At 59.0% G+C, this 24,673-nt stretch overlaps 2 protein-coding genes across 5 annotated transcripts in view; one reads left to right on the top strand and one right to left on the bottom strand.

Moving 5' to 3' along the window:
* Positions 1 to 509: 509 nt before the first annotated feature.
* On the bottom strand, positions 510 to 23,556 carry MAP2K2 (mitogen-activated protein kinase kinase 2). 4 transcript variants are annotated; one of them, XM_022557157.3, is made up of 11 exons: positions 23,208 to 23,545; positions 19,289 to 19,499; positions 13,066 to 13,212; positions 8,899 to 8,976; positions 8,186 to 8,237; positions 7,984 to 8,108; positions 7,049 to 7,262; positions 4,888 to 4,952; positions 3,592 to 3,653; positions 2,615 to 2,660; positions 510 to 797 (listed from the first exon to the last, which is right to left on the bottom strand). In XM_022557157.3, exons 1-11 carry the CDS (start codon positions 23,297 to 23,299, stop codon positions 687 to 689), a joined length of 1,203 nt encoding a protein of 400 aa, XP_022412865.1. In that variant the 5' UTR covers positions 23,300 to 23,545; the 3' UTR covers positions 510 to 686. The 4 variants fall into 4 exon arrangements, with proteins under 4 accessions (XP_022412865.1, XP_089761777.1, XP_089761778.1 ...); XM_022557158.3 differs by lacking the exon at positions 510 to 797 and adding an exon at positions 812 to 2,190 and having other exon boundaries at positions 23,208 to 23,556; XM_089905651.1 differs by lacking the exon at positions 19,289 to 19,499 and having other exon boundaries at positions 23,208 to 23,552.
* Positions 23,156 to 24,673, top strand: part of CREB3L3 (cAMP responsive element binding protein 3 like 3) — a 41,806-nt gene continuing 40,288 nt past the window's right edge. The window contains exon 1 of the mRNA XM_030764486.2: positions 23,156 to 23,884. The gene's annotated coding sequence lies outside the window, so the exon portion shown is untranslated. The remainder of the gene's footprint in view (positions 23,885 to 24,673) is intronic.

The following is a 24,673-nucleotide window of genomic DNA, read 5'->3' as shown; positions in this document are numbered from 1 at the left end:
CCTTATTTGCAGGATCTGCTGGGGCTTCAACCACAGGACAGCTTGGAAACCCAAGGCTTCCTTTCTGCCGAGCGAGTGTCAGCTCAGGCTGCTGCGAGCTGTCAGAAGTCTCTGTTCCCCGAAGCACAGAAGAGGACTTGGGGGTCCCTCCCAGGGGGCAGGTCACGCACTGCTGAGGACAGGCTGCATGGCCCGAGGCTGGAGCCACCGGGGCGGGGACCCCACGAGAGCCACTGGGCCCAATAGCTCTTGGGGGCCGGGACGGCCACCTCCAAGGGGCAGATGCCAGGCTGGGGGCACACACGCACTCCAAGGGGGCAGCCCCCTTCTCTTCTGGTGAAAGTCACCCACGGCTGGGGGTCCCTCTGAGGGCCTCGGAAAGGAGCAAAGCCAGTGCCCGACACCACGCCCGTGTCTCGGGGGTTGGGCCGCCCTCGCAGAGGCGCCCACCCCGGGCTGGATCAAGGCTGACACCCCAAGGACAAGGCACAAGAAGCACAACCGGCACGTTTGCTTTTTCTTTCCCTGTTTTGTTTCGGTTTTTTTCTTTAAACCTAAGGAAGCAGGTTCTGAGAAGACAGCGCAGCGGCGTCGGCCTCCCCGGGCCCAAGGGCCACGCGCGCATCCCCACGGAGGGGGCAGCCGGAGGGGTGGGATGGGGAGCGGGTCTGTCGGTGGCGGGACCGTCAGACGGCAGTGCGCGTGGGCGTGCTGGGCTGGTTCAGCCGCAGCGTTTTACACAACCAGCCGGCAAAATCCACTTCTTCCACCTCCGACCGCTTGATGAAGGCGTGGTTCTGAAAGGGAAGGAACGAAGTGAGTGGCCCCGCCCTAGCCGGCCGGCCGGGTCCCCACCCCAGAGCAGGGAGGCCCGGGCCCGGGGCCACGCGGCCTGGGACGGGGTCTCAGGCGATGGGGGAGGCCACTCTATGCCCCCTGGAGCTCAGGGTGACGTGGGGTCGGCTCACCCTCTGTGGGGCATCCCAGGCGCTGTGGGGTGTGGAGCAGCATCCCTGCCCCGACCCGCTTGACGCCAGGATCCCCCCGCAGGTGTGACAACCACACACGTCCCCAGACGTGGCCCAGGGACCCATGGGGGCAGAGTCACCTGGGTAAGAACATCTGATCTGGAACCACGGAACTCTGTGAGGATAGCAAGTGCCCTACATGTCCTGTCCAGGCGGCAGCCACCGGCCGCTTGAGGCTCCTGAGCCCTTGAAACAGGGCCCGTGTGGCTGGAGAGCAGGATCGCGCCTCGTCCGTCAGTTTAAGTAACTTTAACAGTCACCCTGACAGCGGTTCCCGTTCGGAAGGGCGGGGGTCTAGGCCTCCCACGTGACATCCACCTGTTATGCCAGCTGGGGAGGCGAGACCACCCCTACCTCCCTAAAGGTGGGCGTAGGCTTGGGTGAAACACCAAACCAAGGGAACAGGACTCGTGGTCGGGAAGACAGTCAGCCCCACACGGCCCACAGTGTCACGCAGGCAGAGACGTGGACGTCGTCCCGCACTGTGCGAAGTGCGTGGAGCTGGGCGGGGGGGCGGGGGGGGGAGACAATGGCAGGTATCAAAGTTCACTCCCCTGTTCCGTGGGTCTGCATGTTCCACAGTGAACACGTGCTTCTTATGTCGTGTGTGCCCTGAACACACGTCACTGGACTCAGTAAGGAGCTTCTAGAAAGAGGCAGATGGACGCAGACCCCTTCCCACAAGGCACTCCAGGCCAGGCTCACTCTTGGGGCCACAGAAAACTGACTACAGCTGGGACACACAGGCTGCAGCCACAGCTAACAGAGGGGTGGGCTAGACAGGGTGCCTTCCTGGAGGCGGTGCCGAAGCAGAGGCCCATAGCTGGGGGGAGAGCAACAGGACACGTCCCAGAAGGAGAAGGGCCATCCTGTGCAAAGGTCCTGAGGTGGAAAGCAGGAGGGAGGCCCGGTGGAGGACATGGTGGGGAGGGGGGAGCGTGGTCCTGCAGGCAGGGGCACAGGAGCCCACCGGAGGGCGTGGCTCGGTTGTTCAAACTACCGCATCGTGACCACCCTAAGAGGCTTCTTCTCTCCCTTGTGGACACCTGAGGTTGACAACCAACGTCTCACGCCTGTAGCTGGCAGTGTTTTCTCTCTTCGAGCCACAAGACGCATAAACAAGGGGCTGACTCAGCATCGGGGGTGACTCAGGTGGTCAGGCCTGGTGATGGAGGAAGAAGGCCTAACGTCCACAGTGGACATGGGCGGAAGGCACTGTGATGGTCACCCTGAGGCTGGCAGGCAGCCCTGCCGGGGGAAGGCCAATGCCAGAGACCACCTTGGTTTTCAAGGACGTTGGACAGTATGGGTTTAGAGGAAGGCAAACACCCCAGTGGTGCCCCCAACGCCTTGGAGGCCGGCCATTCTGAGACACAGCCCTAGCCCCAGGCACACGGGCCCTTCTGTACCCCGGGGAGCTGAGAGGACCATGGCCGCTCTGCATGGTCCCCTCCAGCAAGCCAGGGCGACCCACAGGGGTTCTCCAGCTTGGCCAAGAGACATCAGAGCCAGCTCAGGTGTTCACTCAAGGCGAGGAGGGCCTGCCAGGGACCTCTGGAAGTCCAAAATCTGTGGGTATTACTCACCATGAGCATCTTCAGATCTGCTCGCTCTGCTGGGTTCTTAATTAGGCTGTGGGTTCCAGGGGGTGGGAGAGAGAAGACAGGCGGGCAGTCAGTGGCCTTGGGGGAAGAGGCCTGCATCCTGCTGCCCTTTCCTGCCTGGCCCCCGTGGGTGAGGGGCTCCACCGCCACCCTTGGGTGTGAGAGCAGGATGCCCCGGGAGGGCAGGGCAAGAATCTGAGACCAGGACAGGAGGGAAAGGGGAAGAGGGTGGGAAACCCCCCCACGCTGCTCCGTCAGAGGCCCAGCAGCAACCACAGCTAAGTTTCTAATAAAAACCCCAAGTCTGGGAGTCCAAGGGTCAAAGTGGAAGTTTTCCCTTCACGAAAGAGGAACGGTCTAAAAGGCTGCTGCTCAAAGCAGTTCAGGGCTGAGTGGCAGTTCTTCAAACTGGCAACCTCACAGGGCACAGATAGGTTTACGGGGAGCGCTGGACGCACAGTCACAGGCTGGCTGCGAGGTACGCAACCCTGGGCCGCAGCGTCGCGTCCTGACGTGCAGGGCGCTCAACAGGCCGGCCCTCCGGGTCCACAGCCCGCTCGCCCGAGGCCGCGTCACCCAGACGCTTCAGAGGGTGGGAGGGCCACCCCCCAGAAACCGGCTCCGAAGGCCTGCCTAGGAGCCACGGGTTACGGGCTTGAGGGGTTAGGACACCTGGCTGCCTGCTGGCAGAAGGCAAGGCGGGAATAGCGTTATTTCCAGAGAGCCTGCCATCCTGGCTTGCGCGGGGTTTTGGGGACAAGCTGGGGGTGGCAGCTGGACGCCGTGACTCAGCAGCCTTGGTGGGGGGTTGGCGGGGGATCTGGGTTCTCAGGTGAGCTCCAGTCCCGCCAGACGCCGCCACTGCCCGGCATCCCCGAGGCCCCGGCCGTCCCAGGAAGCAGGCCAGGCCACCTGGCCCCTGCCCCACCCGCCCCGAGCTGGCGGCCATGGCGTCTTACCATTTATTTACAAACTCCTGGAAGTCCTGGGTGAAGATGCCGTTGGGCAGCTTGGGAGGAGGCTGCGGGGCAGGACAGAAAGGCGGGGGTGAGAGCTCAAGGATGCTTCTGGAATCAGGGAGAAAAGGCGCTTCCCAGCCTGTGCCTCTGAGGACAGCTCGGCACTTGTTGGGGACCCTCAGGATGCACCCTTCCTGGAGGCAGAGGGCGCCCACCACCCCCCTTCCAGCAGCTTCCCCGGGCAGCCCTGCCAACTGGGTTGGCCTTTTCCCAGAGTTTCCTTCAAAAGCTCTTCTTGTTTGGAGACCACGACTGGTTCAGGAGTGAAGGAGAACAGGGCTCATCCTCATTTTATGGATGAGGATGGTTACTCTTGACCACGTGCTACATGGTCTGGGCCACTACCCTCCGGAGGTGCTTGGAGAGAGCTGGGGGTCTGCCTGAAAAGAGGGGAAGCCTGAGGGGCCTGGGCCCGCACAGGTCCCGGGGTGGGGACAGCCGTGCGCAGGCTCAGGCCCCGTCCAGGAGGGCAGTGGGCCTTCTTCCTGCTCAGGGGCGGGAGGTGCCGGCGGCCTCCCTGGAAGGACGTGCTCACTGGGCCTGGGTGTCGCTGCCAGGTGCAGGGAGAGCTGTGTCACCGGAACCACCCTGCCCTGTTCTGTCGCCACTGACCCTGCTCTGAGCTGCTCACCTCAAGACCCAACCCTGGGCCAAGCTTGGCCACCCCAACTCCAAAGGGCCACTAGAAACACACTTCCATCAGAGAAGGGCCAGGAGGGTGACCCGGCCACGCCGAAAGGGAGGGCTGTAGGGTCAGGTCCTGCTCGGCCCTGTCTCAGCTGCAGGCCTGAGGAGCCCACTCCCATCCTTATGCCTGGATTTACCCATCTGTACAATGGGAGTATCCACGCTGCCCTCTCACGTGGTGGGGAGAAGGACTGGGTGGGCGCCCTGTGCCCCCTTCCCAGAGAGGAAGGTGATGCCTCAACTTTCCCTGAGGCAGTGGGATGATTTATGACTTCACCCACAGGGCCCCAGCGCTGGGCCACTGGGCTCAGAGTGAGAATTCCGGGTTCATCCCCGTGAAAAGATTAAAAAAAAGAGCCCCCTGGGGAGGGGAGGCGTGCGCATCCTACTGGACTCAGTGGTCTCTCCACAGCTCTCTGCGGCCCCTTCCCGACACAACCCACAGTCTACGCATCGAACGCTCTTCTTTCTGGGGAACACTTTCCAACGGGAATGGCTTGATGCTGCTGCTGTGGTGACCCGCCTGCCAGCAGGGCCCCGGGCACGCACCTCGTTCACGATGTAGTCCAGCAGCTCAAAGATTGCCATGGCCGGCCGGCTGTCCATCCCATGACCTGCCCGGGGCAGAAACAAAGACGGGTGAGACGGGCAGGTGGGCACCGTGCTTCCATCGGGCGGTGGGGCCTGAGCGTGCTGAACGCAGCCGAGCACCCTCTTCCGCACCCGGCCCGACCCAGAGGGCAGGCTCCTGGGCCCAGCTGCCTTCCTGGGAGAGGAACATCTCTCCTGAGCCTCTGGTGAATTAAAAAAACAAAACACCAGAACGAACAGGAACGTTTGTTGAGAAGGCACACATCTGGCAGGGGGCTGCGTCTGGGCTGTGCTAAAGCCGACCCCCTGCTCCCTGGCGTGGGGGGAGGGGCCACGGGGGGCTGAGCAGGCAAGGGCGGCAGTGTAACCTGGCACGGACCTGCGGGCTCAGGATGGTGGCTGGCTGGGATGGCTGACCCCTGTCCTAGACCCAGCTGGCCAGGCCCGCGTTTGGCAGCTGGACTTTCGCCTTCTGTCCCCTGTCCTGAAATGGGCACGTGGGCCAGGGCCGGGGCTGGGGGAGGTGCCGGCAGGCCAAGCGGCCTGGCACAGCGCCCCGCTCCTCCCCGCCTGGAAGGTCTGAGCACCGTCTGGGAGTTGGGCTAGAAAGGGAGGGGCAGGGCCGGGGCCTGAGGACACAGATGCGGGCGGGGGGGTTCTCCCCTAGGAGGAAATCAAGACACCCCAGCAGTCTGGGTGCGGCACCAGGAAAGGGGAGGGTCTGGGCTTGAGAATACTGTGAAAAGCGCCATCTGACGACCCAAGTATCCGTCAGCGGTAAATATTCCACACGGTGGAATATTATGTGACCATAAAAAAGGAGCGAGGCACAAGGTGCCACGAGGCACCGATACTTGCCACGGTGTGGACAGATCTCAAGAACACAATGCTCAGTGAGAGAAGCCAGACACAGAAGGACACACAGGGTGTGATTCCATTGATGGGAAACGTCCAGGACAGGCAAATCCACAGACACAGGGATTGGGTTCATGGTTGTCAGGGGCTGGGTAGGGGACAGGGTTTCCTTTTGGGGTGATGAAATGTTCTGAAGTCAGATAAAGGTGATGGTCGGACAACCTTGTGAAGGTATAGAAATCCGGTGGGTTATAAGCCTGAATTGAGTGGACCATATGGTATGTGAATGCTATCTCAATAAAGCTGTTAGAAACCAACCAACCAACTGCAGTCCACTGCATGGTCCTTTGGGCTCTCACTCAATTCAACTCTCTTCCTGTCACTTGACTTAAAAAATAAATAAATTGGGCTTCCCTGGTGGCGCAGTGGTTGAGAGTCCGCCTGCCGCTGCAGGGGACACGGGTTTATGCCCCGGTCTGGGAAGATCCCACGTGCCATGGAGTGGCTGGGCCCATGAGCCATGGCCGCTGAGCCTGCGCGTCTGGAGCCTGTGCTCCGCAACGGGAGAGGCCACAACATTGAGAGGCCCGCGTACCGCAAAAAAACAAAAAAATTTAAAATAAAATAAATAAATAAATCACAGAGTCCTACGCGCCCCTTCCTAATCACACCACCTGAGCCATGACCCTCACCCCTCGCCAGCCCCCAATGTGGTGGAAGCATCGGCCTGAACCTCGCAGGTGGCTGCCTGAGGTACCGGGAGGCCCCTGGGAGCCCCGCTGCCCTCCCGTACCTCTGCTGTGTGTTGGGTTGAATCTAACCAGCCACCCGAGACCCGAGTCGAGTTCCCTTCACTTTGGGCTCCCTGAAAGGCCTGGCCCAACACAGCAGGACGGCCACTGCAGAGTCCAGGTGTGGGGCAGAAGACTGCCTGCTGGGCAACCCTGTCGGCTTTTCTGTACACTTGAACGTTCTCGTGATAAAATGCTGGAGAAACCACCCGCCACCCCACGGCTTGGCTGAGGGGCGAGTGTCCCGACCCCGCCAGCTGGCAGCAACAGGTGCAGCTGCCCCAGACAGGACAGTTCGAGGCGTTGCTTGCAGCGTTGTCCCCAGAAGCCTCAGGACCATCTGAGGACTGCTGACCGCAGTGAGCGTGGCCCAGGGGGACAGGTGGAGCTAAGAGGGGCCAGAGGGGAGGCAGCTGCTGTCCCCAGGCGCCGCGTGCCCCATCCAAACCGGAAGTCCCAGCCTCAGGCCATACCGCTGATGGGGCGTCCGGGGGGTCTCGGCCGCGGCGAGATGCTGTGAGGCTCTCCTTCCGCGCCGTCGACCATGGCCCGGCCAAATATGGCCTCCAGCTCCTTGGCGTCCGGCGGGGGGATGGGGTACCTTCCAATGGACAGCTCCACCAGGGACAGGCCCATGCTCCAGATGTCTGACTGCACCGAGTAGTGAGTGCCTTGCAGCCGCTCCGGCTGAGGGGAGATGGGCAGAGACGGCCCGAGGGAGATGGAGGGGCGCTGGCACCCTAGAGCGTCCCTGTGGTCCCCCTGCAGCCCCATCACGCTTAGGGGCCCAGCAGCAGAAAGAAAGCCATTCCGCCCCCTCCCTCCACCTGCTTCCAGCCGTGCTGACAGCAGCCCCTTAAAGCCCCGCAACCCAAAGTGCTTCTGGAGAGCGACCGACCCAGGAAAGACGCCGGAATGTCTCCTTCTCCCAACAATCCCAAGACGGACTTCTCAGAATCTGCTCTTAAAATCAGCCAGATGGGGACTTCCCTGGCAGTCCAGTGGTTAAGACTCCACGCTGCCAATGCAGGGGGCGCGGGTTCGATCCCTGGTCGGGGAACTAAGATCCCGCAGGCCACGCGGTGTGGCCAAAATAAATTAAAGAGATAAAAATGAAAATAAAAAAATAAAATCACCCAGATAGTGCCTAAAATAACGGAGGGCTAGTCGATTGGCTCAGAAATTAACTGACTACTCTCCCCGAGCGGACAGGAACCAGGCCGGTATCTCCAGAGAGACAAAAACCCAGATGAGAAGATGATGGAAACTAGAAATTCGAAGGAGAGAACAAAGCCCGCAAAAGAAACTATACTACAGGGAAGGGCAGGCTTTTGGAAAAGCTTCTGGAAAACGGGGAAGAGCTGGTGAGGGTCGGGGTGGCGGTGGGGAGGACGCTGGAAGGACTCACAGACATGTAGGACCGCGTCCCCACGAAGGAGTTGGCCATGGAGTCGATGAGCTGCCCGCTCACCCCAAAGTCGCACAGCTTGATCTCCCCTCGGGAGTTGACGAGGATGTTGGATGGCTTCACATCTGGGAGCAGAGCCGGCGGTGTGGACGCTGCGGGTCGCCGTCAGCCCCTCCCGGCCCCGGGGCGCCCGTCCCCTTACCTCGGTGCATGATCTGGTGCTTCTCCCGGAGATACGCCAGGCCCCGCAGAACCTGCAGGGAAGCCACGGGGCGGTACCGTGAGGGGGACTGTCCTCTGGACAGGCCCAAGGCCCAGGCCGAAGTGGCCATGTGACACTGACGACATTCTTCGGGTGGGTACAGTCACCCACCTCCCCAACTCTCACACGGCCCCCCATCCTTGAGGAGGACATCGCTCTCCCCTTGTCTGAGGAGGGCCCGAGGCCCTGTCAGTAGGGCTGTAAGTGTCCAGCCAACTGCCCCACCTCAGGGGTCACCCCAGCCCGAGAGGCGTCCTCTGTTGAGCCCTTTGGTGCCGGGACTGTGCTCGGGGCCCCCAGGTTGACGGCGTGAAGGATACAGGGGCTGTTTCACCGAGTTAGACAGGCGACACTCGACGATGGCAGCACCGTGGGACAGCGAGTGCCTGGCGCCGCGCCACGGTTCCTCCTGCCACCCCCATGCCTGTATGGGGCACAGAAGTATCACCCCCACTTCACAGGCAAAGGGACGCCACTCGCTCAGTCCCACAGTCGGTGGAGGCTGGCACAGGCACCTCTGCCTCTTTGCCCGGAGGCTGACGCCCACCACTGGCTTCCTGAGGCTCCTCGAGCCTGGCCGCGTGGAAGGGGGCAGAAGTAAGAAGAAACCCATGAGAACACGGGGCCGGGAGCACGCGCCCGCACGCACTTACCGCGATGCTGACCTTCCCCAGGATCTCTTCGGGGATCCTCTTGGCTTCTTTCAACACCTGGTCCAGGGAGCCACCGTCCTAGGGGCAGCACAGGAGAGAGAGGTAGAGCTGCCCTGAGCCGTCGCCAGGCAGGGCTCCCCAGAGGGACGCCAGAGTGGCAGGGAGGAAAACGAAGCATTTCCCTGGTTCCCAGAGAGCTGGTGCTCAATTTCCTCCACGGAAAACAGAGGCCAGACCACAGCCAAAGGCAACCAACTGGCTCAGAGCAGGGACTCCCGCGGCCCCGGCCACCTCTGGGGCCTCAGGAAACGGAAAGGGTGCCAGTGTGCTCGCCAGGCGGTCCATCCTTCCCGGAACTGAGGCCCGTGGCTGGACGGCGTGACTCAGCCTTCCTGAGGTTGCCACGGCAGCGGCCGGCGGGCAGTGCTCCATGAGGCCTGCGGCTGAGCCGCCCAGCTTGCAGCCGGAGCACCAGAGAGCGTACCTGAGCCAGACCCGCAGCTCTGGGCCTGGGTCCCCTCCCAGCAAGTCAGCCGCAGCCTCGGGAAGGGGAGCGCGAGCACAGGGGCGCCGCCCGCAAGTGCCTGGCACAGACGGAAGGCCAAGCCAGCTCCGCCAGGAAGGCCTGATGGCCGAGGGGCACGGGGGAGGGGGAACGATGGCTCGGCCCCCCGTCCTGCCGGTGTAGCCACTGCTCGCCACCCTGAAACTGGGATGTTCAGCAAAGGACGTGACACAGGGCACCCTAGTTGATCCCCTGACCAGGGCATGGCCCCAAATCCACACGATAACGAGGAAGTGACAGAAACCAAGTGTCTTGTGCAAGGTCACCCGGAAGCAAACCTGGAGACCAAAACCCCGGGTGTCACCGACTGGCCCAAGGCGCCTCTTCAGAGATGGGCTCCGAGGACACACCGAGGCCCCCCCAGGATGCCAGGCAGACCGGAGCTGAGGCTCGGGCATGCGGTGGGAGGTGGTCAGCCTCTGAACTCGCAGCTGGGTGGAGAGCCTGTTTTCTCTCCATGCTGCTCTAGGGCTCCTGTGGCCACCAGCTGTCCCAGGAGGCCTCTTATTCCGTTTGAGGGGGCGCGAGAAGCCTGCAGCCTCGGAGACGCCTGGTCCCCCCTCCCTGGCATCTGCTCCAGCTGTGCCTGGGGAGAAGGGCCACGGTGGGAGTTGTGGAAAACCCCAGGCCCTCCAACGCTTTGGGAACCCACGGGGGACTCTGTAGGCTAGCCCCAGCCTGAGGACAAGGGGGCTGTGCGTGCAGCGACGGCGGGTGTGGCCGGGGAGGAACCCACGGGACCAGGAGGTCCGGTGCACTTGGTCGGCAGGCTGCCTGGCCCAGCCCCGTTCTGCGTGCAGGGCGAGATGGGAATTCCACTTTTTTTCTCATTTTTTGTTTCATCAACCTTAAAAGGGTTTTTTAAAAAAAGCGTTCGTGATCCCTGCTCCCTGACTCAGCTCCTCATACTCTGAACTTTCCGTAGGATTGTGGTATGTTTGCTGGACGACATTCAGGGAGAACGTCTCCGCAGCGACTACGGTGGGCCAGGCCCCAGGCTGGGGTCTCAAGGCGACTCAGGACACATCGCGGGTCCTCTCCACGCAGCCCCACTGCCACCCAGCCCCTGACATCAGCGTGGTTCATCCTCCGTGGGGTGCAGAGCTGATACAGAGCTTTAAGTCTATCTATCTATCTATCTATCTGGGGGCTCACATTATGCATACTTTCCTCTCGGGGGATTTTCTCATCCGGTGCATATATGCTGCTTTCACTTCTCCCCTGGAAAGCGGCCTGGTGTCATTCTTCACCTCCCCTTTGCTGACGGACGTGTCTGATTTTTCATTATTGTAGAACAAGGGAGTGCATTCTTCAGTAGATTTGACCAGGACCCAAGAAAATACCAAGAGCTGCCTCTGAGTGGTCAGTCGGCTGCTCCTTGGCCGCTCCGGCCCTGAGACACCCGCTGTCCGCTGGTCCAAGCCCCTAGTTTCCCCAGGAAAAGGAATAGGTCTGGGCACCGGGGAGCCGCCAGCCCCGCTGTTTCCCGTGCCCACAGGTGAGTTTCTTCTGTGCTGAATCGGAGCTGCTCGGCACAGCCAGCGGGCCTTTCTCACAAGCTGGAGCTGGAATCTACCCGGTGGGAGACGAGAGTCAATTTGTGCACGACCCTGCGTAGAGACGAATGTGTGCCCTCGACAGGGAGAGAAATGGAGGTGATGCAGGAATTCGGGGAAATGGTGGCGGTGGTGACAACGTCACGGCTGACGCTCCGTCAACGTTCATGGACCAGCTCGCCCCGTCCTCATATCTTTGGCCTGACAGACAAGGTGCGAGACTCGTCCAGTCCCGCATGAGAGGTGGGGGGACTGCAAGCGTCCTCTCGCCGCCATGTGCGAGACCCTGCAGGGGACCATCGGGCACGAGGACACTGGTGTAGGTGGCACAGGCCCTCTCAGCGCTTCCCGTCATCTTGTCCTCCTCACGCCCTCCCCGCCCAGCAGCCACCCACCACTTAAGGCTCACCTCCATTGACTGTAACCCGTCAGCAGAAAGAGGGGCGCGCGGGCCACACCCGAGCCCGTGTCCTTGCGTTTGTGTGCCATCTACGCGTTCCACTGTCGTCATATGCTCGCTATGAAAGCGAACAAGAAAAGCCCGACCGTGAAGCTCTGAAGGACGAACATGGCAAACAAAGAGAATCTAGCATCTCCCCTGCATCCCAGCGGTTCCGTCTGTGCGCTGCCGGGGTGCAGGCGCCTCACCTGGAACTGATGCTTTACACCCACCAAGAACGGAGGGGGAGGGGGTGGGGCTGTGATGCTGCCTCTTTTCTTTTCTCTTCTTTTTTTTAGACCGTGCTGTGTAGCACGCGGGATTTTAGTTCCCCAACCAGAGATGGAAACCGTGACCCCTGCAGTGGGAGCATGGAGTCTTAACTACTGGACCGCCAGGGAAGTCCCATGCTGCCTCTTTTGTACAAGGCCAAGAGGGGCCTCCAAACTCTCAGGGTATTCAGGGAGCAGGGATGGAGGTAGCTGAAGCGGGGGCAAGCAGGGGAGGAGGGGGGAAGGGGAGAGGGAGGGAGAGAGACAGCACAGAAGAGGCTCCCCTCAGACCACAGCGATGTCATATCCTTTTCTCGCCCTGATACTCGTCTGTGCAGTGTCGACCAGGTGGGTGGGCAGATACGACTGCCCTCTCCCAGGTGGGGAAGGGGCTCCCACGGGGCAGTGCCAGGTGGGAATCAGGCAGCCAGGTCGGGGCAAGGCAGCGGGGGAGCCCTCCCCCCGGCCCACATGCATTCCTCGCGGGCTCTTGCTCAAATTCGTTTCCTGCCTTCGTTACAAAACCATCAGAGGGGACGGCAAGCTGGAGGCGAGGCGTAACCACAGCCACCCGCCAAAAGCCACGCGGCATCCTGGTTTTGCAAGGGCCCTGAGGGCCGGGGCCTGGACAGCCGGGAGCGGGCAGGGCCCTACCTGACAAAGGAGGCATGGCAGAGGGCCGGCGGCATTTCCTCTGGGGGCCTTCGGCTCTGACCACTTCTGCTTTCGCGTTACACCTGATCCCACCCACTTCTGAGCCTCGAGACCAGAGTTCCTTAATGAGGGGGCACATCAGAATCAACCATGGTTTAAAAGAGATGGGCGGCCGCCCTCCATGGCAGAGGCCTGGTCCCATGGGTCTGAGCTGGGGTGCAGACCCGGGTCCCCAGACCACGCACGCTGGTTAGAGGGCACTTGGGAAGGAGAGATCAAGTGTTTAGTCGCATAGCCCAGCGGCGGGCCTCAGCCCTCGGGCATGCCTGCTTAGGTGCAAGGACTTTCAACGTTGCATTACTCAGAAGGCCGCGGGGACCGGAAACAACCTTAGTGTCCACCAAGAGCGTTTCATAAATTACCCAACAGGTACGCGGGGACGCCAGGGCGCTAGACGGAGGGGAAAAAGACGGAGCCGGCTCTGTGCCAACAGAGAGTAACGTCTACCATGGATCCGGGGAAAAAGCAACGTCGGGAGGAGGGTGTCTGGCACTTAAGAAACAAAGGGGTCTACATGCACGCACGGCTGCACTGCCTCGTCCACCTCCAAGAGGGTCCCCCGGGAACAGGACGGGGACTCCGGGGTGGGAGGGGAGGTGCCCCGGGCCCCACCGCACTCACCATGTGCTCCATGCAGATGCTGATCTCGCCGTCGCTGTAGAAGGCCCCATAGAAGCCCACGATGTACGGGGAGTTACACTCATGCAGCACCTGCAGCTCACGGATGATCTGGTTCCGGATGGCTGGCTTGATCTCCAGGTGGATCAGCTGCAAGGGAGAGGGAGGCGGGGTCAGGATCGGGCCACTGAGGGGGGCCGGGAAGGAAGGGTGTCTATGTACCTGAGAACGGGGAACACACACCCACACACAGACTGGAGCGGGAATGTTCACAGTAACCGGCTTCACAGCAACTGAAAGGTGGAAGCAACCCAAATGCCCTGAATCAACGGAGGAAGGGACAGAAAAATGTCTCTCTACGCCCTGAACATCACTCAGCCGTGAAATGGGGTGATGCACAGACACTCGCTGCAATGTGGATGGACCTTGAGAACATGACGCTCAGTGAGAGAAGCCAGACACAGGAGGACACATGGTGGGTGACTCCACTGATGGGAAATGTCCAGAACAGGCAAATCCACAGAGAGTGCATTCCTGGCTGTCTGGGGCTGGGGGACAGGGGAGTGACTGCTAATGGGGATGGGGCATATTTTTGGGGTGACGAAAATGTTCTAAAATTGATGATGGTGATGGATGCACAGCTCTGTGAATATACTAAAAATCAGTGTATTAAATACTCTAAAAGGGTCGCTTGTATGGTAGGTGAAGTACATCTCAATAATGCTGTTTTAAAAAAATATATCATCAGAGGCAACATTATTCACTTGGTTACAGGGGGAGCTCTGTTAATCAGATCATACAAAGGGCCAGCCTTTCCCAGGAGCAGACCAGGTAATGCCCTGTCCGATGCGGCAATTACTTCACCTCTGCCCCCCTCCGCCCCTTGGGTTTTCTGGACCCCTTCCCACCCCCGGCCTAGAGAGAACAGATAGCCTTCCACTGCCACCCTAGGATCCTAGCTCCCCTTCCCCTTGAGTTCAAGTCAGCAGAGAGGACTGCCACCAAATTCATCGCAATATCTGGAAAGGTTAGAAAAGAAAGGATCGTCCAGAGAGATGCAGAAGAGACAGCTGACAAACAGCCAAGAGCAACTCCCAGCTACAAACCCCAAATAAGCCAAGATCCCCCGTACAGCGGGGGAGAGTCAGGCTGCGGGTGCACGTTCTGGTTACTTCGAGTCCTAGATGCTACAGCCATGGTGATAAGACAAGAAAAGGGTGTGATTTCCACCTGTCCATCAGAGAGGCGGAACCAGATCCCCGGTACCTGAAAATGACCACTATCAATTCAACAGACATTTCTGTAGAGTCAGTTACACTCGGGGCTGGTGACAGGGAGAGACAGCACAGATGGTCCTGCTTGGACGAGACGCACCACCAGGAGGAGAAGAGACACAGGCAAAACAACCCCGCTGTGGTGGAGATGCTGATGGAGGAATCACAGAGGGGGGTCCAGGGCTCAGGCGACACTCAGGCCGGGCCTCGAAGGACAGGTGGGACTCTGCCAGATGGACAAGGTGGGGTGGGCATGCCGGCGGAAGGACAAAGAGCTGCCTGTTGGCGGGCTGTGTGCCGAGTTCATGGGGGCACGGGGCGTGTGTGGGGCACCCACCAACGACCTTCAAAACCTTGAGAACTGCAGCAGCTCCCAGCGAAACGGTGCCTGGTGCCTACGCCGCCCCCAGGCAAAGCCTCACGCCTACACATGAAGGTTCCCCACCTGACCCAGCCTGCAGAGCAGAGCTCTGGCTGTGGGCCCTGGGACACCGCACCTGCCCCTTGGCCACCACCAGCGGGACGGCAGAACACACCAGAACCCCAGGTGCTCTCTCCTCCAACGGCCGCCCCTGTGAGCACGTGCAAGCAGACCCGCTTGGAGAGGGCGAAATGAGGGTCTGAAAGCCAAGTGCTGCCGTCCGTGTGCAGCGCGGCAGGTTCATCCTGCAAGCCAGGCGGGAGGGCACAGCGAGGCGGACTGTGGGCAATGCCAGCATCAGGACCATCAAGGCCCAAGAGAAATACAGCACGGGCCACCAATTTAATTCTGAATCCTCTAGCTGTGCATTCAGAGTACAGAGAGACAGGTGACATGAATTTTTCATGTATTTTGTTGAAACTCGGTGTAGCGTATCAAAAATTGACTGTTCGAACGTGAGGGCGATGTAAAAATATTAATGAGTTTTTTCACACGGAGCCCTTGAAACCTGGTTTGTGTTTCTGCACGTACGGTGCACCCTGTCTGACATCGACCGTGTTTCAGGGGCTCGGCCACTGCGTCTGACCAGGGGCAGCCATCGTGGACAGCGCCGCTCTCGACAAAGAACTTCAAAGGAGCCGCAGATGAATCACTGGGGTGGTGGGGGTAGAGAAGCAGAAGTGGGGGAGTTGGACAAAACTGGGCAGATCTGGACAAATCCCAGGGGTCCTGGAAGCCTGGAGTCAGGGCCTTAATGTGAATAAGGCCAAAAGAAGTCAGAGGCTTTCCAGAAAAATATGGTAAAGAACGGATGCAGGGGCGGCTGCCATGTGAAGTGAGCCTCATGGATTACCTATGAACCACCACTGAGGGGGTGTGGAGAAAAAGCAGGAATGGGATGAGGGCCACGTTTCTGAGCACTGGTGCTTGCGATTCGCCCTGACGATGACGACCCATAGGGGTTGGAGAGTGGTGGTGAGAACTGCCCCCATTGGGCTGACCAGCAAGTTCAGGTTCAGAGACTTAAATGACGCCCCCAGGGGCACACAGCTGGTGAGCGGTCAGGGAGGGTTGGGTCCTGGCTTATGGAACGCCAAACAAAACCCACGCTCTTTCCACGGCAGCACCTGGGCTGTGCGAGCTCCAACAGCTGATTAAATAAGTACGGTGCTAGGAGTTCAAACCCCATCTAGGAGTCTAAGGGTGTTCCTACTGCAGATTGGGGCATTCGAGTTAGGGATGGGGGCAGGGGGCACAAACTAGGTAAAGAGGGAAATGGATTGCGGAGGCGAGGCCTTGACTGCTTCCACTGGGTCAGGGTCAACTGCAAAGGGAGGACCCGAGAGGGTTCAAGCCCAATTCAGACACCGACCCAGCTAAGCCTCAGTTTCTCAGTAAAACAGAGCTGTTGGCCCATGCAAATGAGAACATGCGCACCGGCTTTGACCCAGGGCCATCACTAGAAAGAAGACAGCTAGTGTTAGGACGTGGCCTTGGGCAGGTTTGTAACCTCCATTCTGGAAGCATGCAGATGCCGAGGGGAGGGACACACACACACACACACACACACACACACACACACACACACACACACACACACACACACACACGAGGCTGAAAACACATCCCTCCGCTCAGAGCACAGGGAAGTTGGGAGAGCCTCACAGGTGCAACACGGTCACCGAATTCTTCGCGGATCTCTGCCGGCCCCAGTGATGCAGAGGTTGTGTGCCCAGGGCCCCGCAAGGATGCGGGAGGAATCGTGACACCAGACATGAGTTCAGAGAACATTTACGAACGGACGAGACAGTGGAAATGGAGCCCGGTTCTTGCGGGTCTTAGGGACCTGGTGTCACTGCTCGTGTCGTAGTGGTCAGGATAATCTCCTGCCCATCACAGGGGCTGGAGGGACGCCGGCCCACAGCAGGATCCGTGCAGGCCTTCCAGAATGTGTGGAATTCCTACTCGGCTTCCCAGGAATTCGGAATTCCACCCAAGCTAGTGGAGGAAGGACGGAGGCCACTGTTTCTCAAAAACCACTTTGACATGTCAATTTTCCCACCTGTGTCCTCAGCTGAATACAGGCAAACAGAGCTCCTGGGAGAAATGGCACTCTGGGAGCCCTTGACCTCCGCAGACCGGCCGAGGGCTCCAGGGCCACCAGGGAGTAAATTCACGCCCTGAATTGCATGACTCTGGGTGCGGCTGCACAGGCCACAGGCAACTGGAAGGGGTTATGATTGATGGGGAACAAAATCTGAGGTTCACTACCCCCAGTTTTTAGAACTTTTTTTTTTTTTTTGCCGTACCACACGGCATACGGGATCTTAGTTCCCTGACCAGGGATCGAACCGGGGCCCTTGACAATGAAAGTGCTGAGTCCTAACCACTGGACCTCCAGGGAATTCCCTTTCTTAAAAAAATTTTTATTCTATTATTATTATTTTTTTGGCCAAACCGCGCAGCATGTGGGATCAGTTCCCCGACCAAGGATCGAACCTACGCCCCCTGCAGTGGAAGCTCGGAGTATTAACGGCTGGACCACCAGGGAAGTCCTCCCTTTTTTTTTTTTAAACCTTTTATTTTGAAAGGATTATGCAAGCACAGGAAAGCTGCAAAAACAGCAGAGAGAGTCCCGTGTGCCCTTCACCCAGCTTCCCCTGGCAGTGACGCTGTCTGTGACTGAGGCCTGTATCACAGCCAGGACACAGACATCGGGGCAGCACCACTAACTAGACTACACCTGGGCCCCCCAGGTTTAAACCCGGAAGCCTTACTTCACAGGCTTTCAGAAAGCCGTAGACAAACTCTCAGATTTCATGGTTATACAAGGCACGTCAGCAGCCACCTGGAAGAGTCCTGGTTGTCCTGAGAACCCTCCGACCCTGACGAGCACTCTGACCTGTACACTCTGTTCCCAAGTCCCTGCCTTCCATCACCGTCTGAATTTCACGTCTGCCCTTCCACTCCCTGTACTTTGGGCGATGGCAGACCAGGGATTTCGGGGGCTGCTCTGGTTTTGAAAAGGCTGCCTGTGGTAAGCAGACAGAAATAGAAAGCATGTGGCTGTAGGTTTCGGGAGGGAGGGCGGGGCTCTGGAGGCAGGAGGAATAGCTGCTGCGCTAACCTCCCCCCCCCCCCATGGAAACCGAGTGCATGGTTCCCAGGAAAGGCGGGCCCTGCGCAGATCCCCCCGGGGACCAGGGTGGTCAGGTTTCCAAGAACGCAACTCGGAAACTATGGGACGATGGGCTTCCAGAAAGGGGGCTTTCTATGTCTGCAGGAACACGTCTGTGGGAGCTGAATCACGTGTCAACTCAACGTCCCCCAGTCACGTGTGCAGGAGCCACCATCCCCAGGTGGTGACCTCCTCTTCTCCACTCCCGATGTCTCTCAGGGACCCTTCCCTACGTGTAGCAGGGAGGCTGCACTGCGGCACAGGAGCCCCGATGAGGGACTTCTCAGCACCAGGGTTTGCACTGAACAGGGAGGTGATGGTTGATTTTGTGTGTCCGCTTGGCTAGGCCACGGTACCCAGCTGTTGGGTCAGATGCCCATCTAGATGTCACTGTGAAGGTATTTTTTAGATGTGATCTAACATGGAAATCATCAGACTTTGAGGAAAGCAGGTGACCCTCCATAAGTGGGTGGGCCTTATCTAATCAGTTGAAGGCCTTAAAAGACTGAAGTCGCGCTACCCCCACCCCCCGCAAAGAGAGGATTCTGCCTCCAGACTCCCTCTCTCTCTCTCTCTCTCTCTCTCTCTCTTTTCTTCTTTTTAAATTTTTTGGCCACGCCGCAGCATGCGGGATCCTAGTTCCCTGACCAGGGATCGAACCAGCGCTCCCTGCAGGGAAGCCCCTAGGACTCTCTTTGGACTCAAGCTGCACCGCCAGGGAAGCCCCCAGACTCTCTTTGGACTCAAGCTGCACCAGCTCTTTCCTGGGTCTGCGCCCACCGGCCCGCCCTACAGATTTCAGACCTGCCAGCCACCACGGTCCCTGAGCCAATGCCTTAAAGTACCTCTACCTACCCCACCCCCTACACACCCCTAGTGCTTCTGTTTCTCTGGAGAACCCTGGCTACTACAGGTGGCTCGGGTACCCCGTTACCAAGGGACCGCCCTCCCCCACCCCACCGATGTGGCCGTCGCTACCAGCAGCCAGTCCTGGTCGGCAAGGCCTTCTGGTTGTGAAGTCAGGGGAAGCCCGGCTCTAAGGGGACTCGATTCTCCTCTCTTCCGTCTGCTACCCTTCTCAAGCCAGTCTGTTCCCGGAAACCTGAATTTCAGACATCCCGCAAGGCAGGGGGCGGCCTCCAAGAGAAGAGCTGCGTGGCACCAGGCTGCATCACCACATTCTAACTAGAACCCACGTTGGTGGGGGTGGCCTCTGAGCCTGGGAGCCCGTCAGAAGGCAGAGGCCGGCACCCTTGAGGCCCCTCTCTCCTGCTGCCAGGGCACCTGTCGCCACCGCTTGCACCCGCAGAGTACGGGGACAGAGCCGTCACCCCGCCGCCAGCTGCCTCTCACCTTTCTTGCCATGATGAGGCCCGAGGGTCTGTGCTGGACCTTGGTGACCACCCCACCGTTCCCGGCTCCCAGCTCCGAGATCCTTTCAAAGTCATCGTCCTTGAGCTCCCCGACCTTGGCCTTCTGGGTGAGGAAGGCTTCCAGCCGCTTCTTCTGCTGCTCGTCAAGTTCTAGCTCCTCTAGCTTCTTCTGCAGGTCCACCAAGTTTGCTCTGCGGAGACCCCAAGGGCGAGGGTTAGCCAAGACTGCATGCGCTACCAAAAGATGACTCAGCCCGAGCCGAGGTCACCGCGTGGCCACTGCACATTCCAGGCCTGGGGTTTGTAGCTGGGAGGTGAATCAGACCTGATTCTGGTGCTTGAAGGGCCTACGATCTCATGGGAAAGAAAGACCACCCGCAGACACACAGCTGAGGTCCCTGAGAACTGGGGATGCCGTCCCTCTCCCCCACTCATAAAGGTTAGGAGACCTCAGAACCTCGAGGGCCAGCTCTAGCTCAGTGGCCCTGCTATCAGACCCGGGAGCCCTTCCTCCTGACACAAGAGCTCTGGACCACATGGGAAGGAGACAAGGGAACCGGAGAGACAAGCCTGGGGGTCGGGGAGTGAAGCCCCAGGTCAGGACACCTGTCTTTCACAGGGATGGAGGAGCAAACTCATTTTGAGTGGCCTCAGAGCAAAGAACTAGAACCAAGAGGCAGATGACAGAAGCCGTAGCATCTGCGCCTCTAATTTACACGAATTACACAGAGGCATGGGCGGAGGAAAGGAGAGGGGCATAATTTAAACAGTGCAGACAATTCCAGGGCATTCCGTTCCAGCAGCATGCTCTTATTATATCTTGAGCGTTACTGTAAACGGTAGGCATTTATACGTACATGCATTCCTAGAGCCGGTTATTAAAAACCAACCATGTGGGACTTCCCTGGTGGTGCAGTGGTTAAAGATCTGCCTGCCAGTGCAGGAGACACAGATTCGAGCCCTGGTCCGGGAAGATCCCACATGCTGAGGAGCAACTAAGCCCGTGAGCCACACCTACTGAGCCAGCGCTCTAGAGCCCGTGAGCCTCAACTACTGAGCCCGTAAGCCACAACGACTGAGCCTGCACTCTGGAGCCCGCGAGCCACAACTACTGAGGCCCGCGCACCTAGAGCCTGTGCTCCACAAGAGAAGCCACCGCAATGAGAAGCCCGCGCGCCGCAACGAAGAGTAGCCCCCGCTCACCGCAGCTAGAGAAAGCCCGCGCGCAGCAATGAAGACCCAACGCAGCCAAAAATAAATAAACAAACAAATAAATAAATGTATATAAAAACCATGTATACTGCACTTTATTGGGTGATTTCAACGAACTTTCGAAGGACAGGTTGACAGTTAGCTATTTTCACGAGTGCCTTGACTCTGAACCAAATCCTGGAGTAAAACACTGTAACAGGCAGGTAGACGCCAGCTCAATGCTCAGCGCGCACGAGCACTAACCCGAGGCTGCCCAAAAGAAAAAGAACGTGAGCTATGTATGCAATTTTTAAAATTTCTAGCCACGTTAGAAAATGTTTATCTGGTGAAATTAGTTACTCTGGAATATGTATTATACTTACAGCTCCCCTGAATTTGGACAAACAAGCCACATTTCAAGCGCTGGCTGTGGCCAAGGGCTCTACCCAAACAGTGAGTGCAGCTCTAAGGAAAGTCACTAGAGGAGAATGGGCCACCTCCAGAGGTCCCCACTCACCACTCTCCAGGGCACTTAAGCCAAGGTTTACCACCCACCTAGGGGAGACCCCCCCCGGGGGAATTCAAGCAGGAGATGAAGGGGGACACTGGAGTTCTGGCAGGAACCTTCCAAGCCCCAAGTTCAACCATGACTTGCCTACAACTTAAAGAGATGTAAGCAAAAGGGCACACAGGAGCAAGATGACCTGCCGCTGGGTGATGTCACCTGAGCTGGTACCTCGAAGAGGTCGTTGGGAGGTAGGGGGCTAGGTGCCACTTCCCGAGCAGGCACAAGAGCTTTAACTCCCACAATCCTCCTGGGAGGCACCTCTCTTGTAGACCCAGCCCACCCAGGAGGGACAAGGCTCAGAGGTTCAGTAACCTGCCTGAGGGTCACAAGGCAAGGAAGTGGCAGAGGCTGGAGCAACACCTATGCCCTTCCAGCCTGCAGAGCCTGTGCTCATAGTAGTGGTCCCCTGAGCCAGGACCTGGATAAAGGGGGAACAAGAAGGACGCCGATGGACAGAGAAGGAAAGGCAAAGGAAGGAATATATGTGCCACGACCCCTTCACCATAGGAGTGAAGAGGCAGCTCTTGCAGCCAGGCCCTCAGACCCTGGAATGTGTCCAGCCTGGCCTATGACATCTAAAATGCATTCTGGAGTCAGCTGATTAAGCCATTTTACATTTCATGGCAACTCCACTGTGGTTATTTAAAAAAACCCTGGAATTCCAAAGGCTGGCTTCTTCTGGGGGAATTCTTGAAGGGATGGAAATCACAAATCACATTAAAAAAAAAAGAAAAAAAGAGAAGAGAATATGATGAAGGAGATGTCTCGTAAGAATAAGTGGAGTTTCTGAGAATCAGGAACACGTCCCCACATTGAGCTGCACCCTCGGGGACAGAGAAAGATGTGAACTCACACACATATGCATCAAGGCGCTCCTCCTTCATCTGGTCGCAGGAGGCCAAGTCCCCTGAGAGGCACCAAACATGCCATTCGCCCATCACACCTGGTTCTCATGGGTCACACCACAGGCAAGGCGCACGGCACACAGATCCCGGCCACGGACCTCTGACACCAGCCTGGCCGCTCCAGCATGAAGAACGGGAGTGGGGAGGTCATAGGGACATGCTCTGGGGCCAAGTGGCGTGACCTCACACAACGCAACTCTGCCATCAGGTAACCCCAATGCCCCGTGCTTCTTTCTCTGTCCCTTCCTTCCCCTCAAGTCCTCCTGTTCCCCTCAGTTGCCTCAAACCCAATCACACTTCTCCAGCCCCTCAAGGCTTTGCTAATCCATTCGATCCAGAATCTCTGTTCATCTGCTTTCAGGGGTCCCAGCAGGCTCCCGACTTCTTTCCTGCTGGGTGCCCAGTTCTCCCCACCCCCGTCCCTTCAAATCCCCCTCGCTCCTTGTTCCCCCCCAAGCCTCTATGCCTCCTCCAGGCCTCCTAACCACTCTCCCCAGGTTCAGCTCCACCCCCCACCAGCAGGGTCTTCTCAGGCTCCCTTCCCCCCAATTCCCTGAGGACCCTCCCCACCCCTCAGGGATCCCTCCCCACCCTCAAATCTCTCAGGTACCCCCTTCTCCTTTTCCTGGACCTCCTTACCCCATGCTCACTCCCAGGAACCCCGCTTGCCCCATCCCCTCCTCTCAGGAACCCCACGTGCCACCGTTCTTGGAATGCAAGGACCCCCCCACCCCGCGCCTTTCCCCCCACATCACTACTCAGGGACTCCTCCTCCTTCCTCCGATTTCACTATTGCGGACCCCTGACCCATCCTCTCCCCTCAGAAACCCTCCCATCATCATCCTGGCTGCACTATTTAGGGCGCCACATTCCGGTCTTCTCCCCGCAGGGACCGATTCACTACACTGAGACGCTCCATCCCATCTTCTCCCAGCAAGAACCTTCCCCCAGCCCGATTTCACCATTCAGGGACCTCCCTCCCGCCAAGAGCGATAATCCGAGCCCCTCACCTCTCCTCTCCTCTCAGGGCCCCCTCCCCGACCTTGCTACCCAGGGCCCCCTCCCCTCCTTTCAGGGACCCCCTTCCCCGATCTCGCAACTCTGGGACCCCTCCCCCGTCCTTCCCACCCAGGGCCCACTCCCCCGTCCTCTCATCTCCTCGACCCCCTCCCCCGACCTCGGTACTCTGGGACCCCCATCCCGTCCTCTCCCCGGCCCTGGCCCTGCCCACTCACTCGGAGGCGCCCTCGCTGGTGGGGGACGGGCCCTCGGCGATGGCGGGGTTGATGGTGAGCGCCGGCAGCACCGGCTTCCTCCGGGCCAGCATCGGGGATCCGAGGGCCGGCGGCGGCGGCGCCTCTAGCCGGGGCCCATAGGGGGCGGGCCGGGAGCGGGCGGCGCCGACGCGAGCGCGGGGCTGCGGCCGCCGCCTAGGCCGGCGCCGGTGGGGCGAGGATGGGCGGCGCTGCGGATCGGGGCCGAGAGGCGCCAAGGGACGCAGGGGCTGAAGCCGAGGGATCGGGGCCACGGCAGCCACAGAGGCCGGACCGAGGCTGACGCTGCAGCCGGAGCCCGGGAGGCAGAGGGAAGGGAGGGGGAGCTACGAGATCGCGGGCCTCTCGCGATAACCAGCGCCGGGGAGCCGAGCCGGGCCCCGCCCCTCACCCCGACGCGTGCGCACCAGCCTGAGGCCGCCTCCTCGAAGGGAAAAGGGGAGGATACCGACTCTAGGCGGTGCATGGAGCATGCGCACTCGCTCGTCTCCCACCGAGCGTGTGCGCATGTGCCTGGGGCGCCAGGAGGGCGTTCGGGAGAGGCAGGGCGAGAGCGAGGACGCGGTGGGCAGGTGTGCGTGAGGGAGACGTCAGACCCTTAGAGCCTTGCAGGTGCCGGACTGGGAATACATCACCCGGTAAAATCCTCAAAAGTTGTGGGAGGGGCTCCCCTGGTGGCGCAGTGGTTGGGAGTCCTCCTGTCGATGCAGTGTACACGGGTTCGTGCCCCGGTCCGGGAAGACCCCACATGCCGCGGAGCGGCTGGGCCTGTGAGCCATGGCCACTGAGCCTGCGCGTCTGGAGCCTGTGCTCCGCTACGGGAGAGGCCGCAACACTGAGAGGCCCGCGTACCGCAAAAAAAAAAAAAAAAAAAAAAAAAAAAGTGGGAGACTTAAGTTGACCTCAGAGTCAAAGGCTTTTTGCCAATTATGGACAAACACACACACACACACACACATAATATAAATTACCATCATTCTTTCACGAAAGAGAGGTCATTTAAAAACTTGTTGTTGTTGTAAGTATATGTAACATAAAATTTACCATTTTACCATTTGTAAGTGCACAGCTCAGTGGCATTAAGTACATTCACACGGTTTGGCAACCATCCCCACTATCCATCTCCAGAACTTTCTCATCCTCCCAAACTGAAACTCTGTCCCCATGAAACACTGACTCCCCATTCTACTCCCCCAGACTACCACTACTTTCTGCCTCTATGAATTCGACTCCTCTAGGGACCTCATATAAAGTGGAATCATACAATATTTGTCCTTTTGTGACTGTCTTATTTCACTCAACATAGTGTCCTCAAGGTTCATCCATGTTGTGGCGTGTGTCAGAATTTCCTTCCTTTTTAAGGCTGAATAATATTCCTCTGTATGGTTGGACCATGTTTTGTTTATCCGTTTACCCACTGATGGACA

Source organism: Delphinapterus leucas, unplaced genomic scaffold, assembly GCF_059928025.1.
Source record: "Delphinapterus leucas isolate spDelLeu-1000000601 "Yukka" unplaced genomic scaffold, BTC_Dleu_Yukka2 spDelLeu_asBTCV2_sq25, whole genome shotgun sequence".
Lineage (NCBI taxonomy): Eukaryota > Metazoa > Chordata > Mammalia > Artiodactyla > Monodontidae > Delphinapterus > Delphinapterus leucas.
This window is presented reverse-complemented; position numbering and strand designations above follow the sequence as displayed.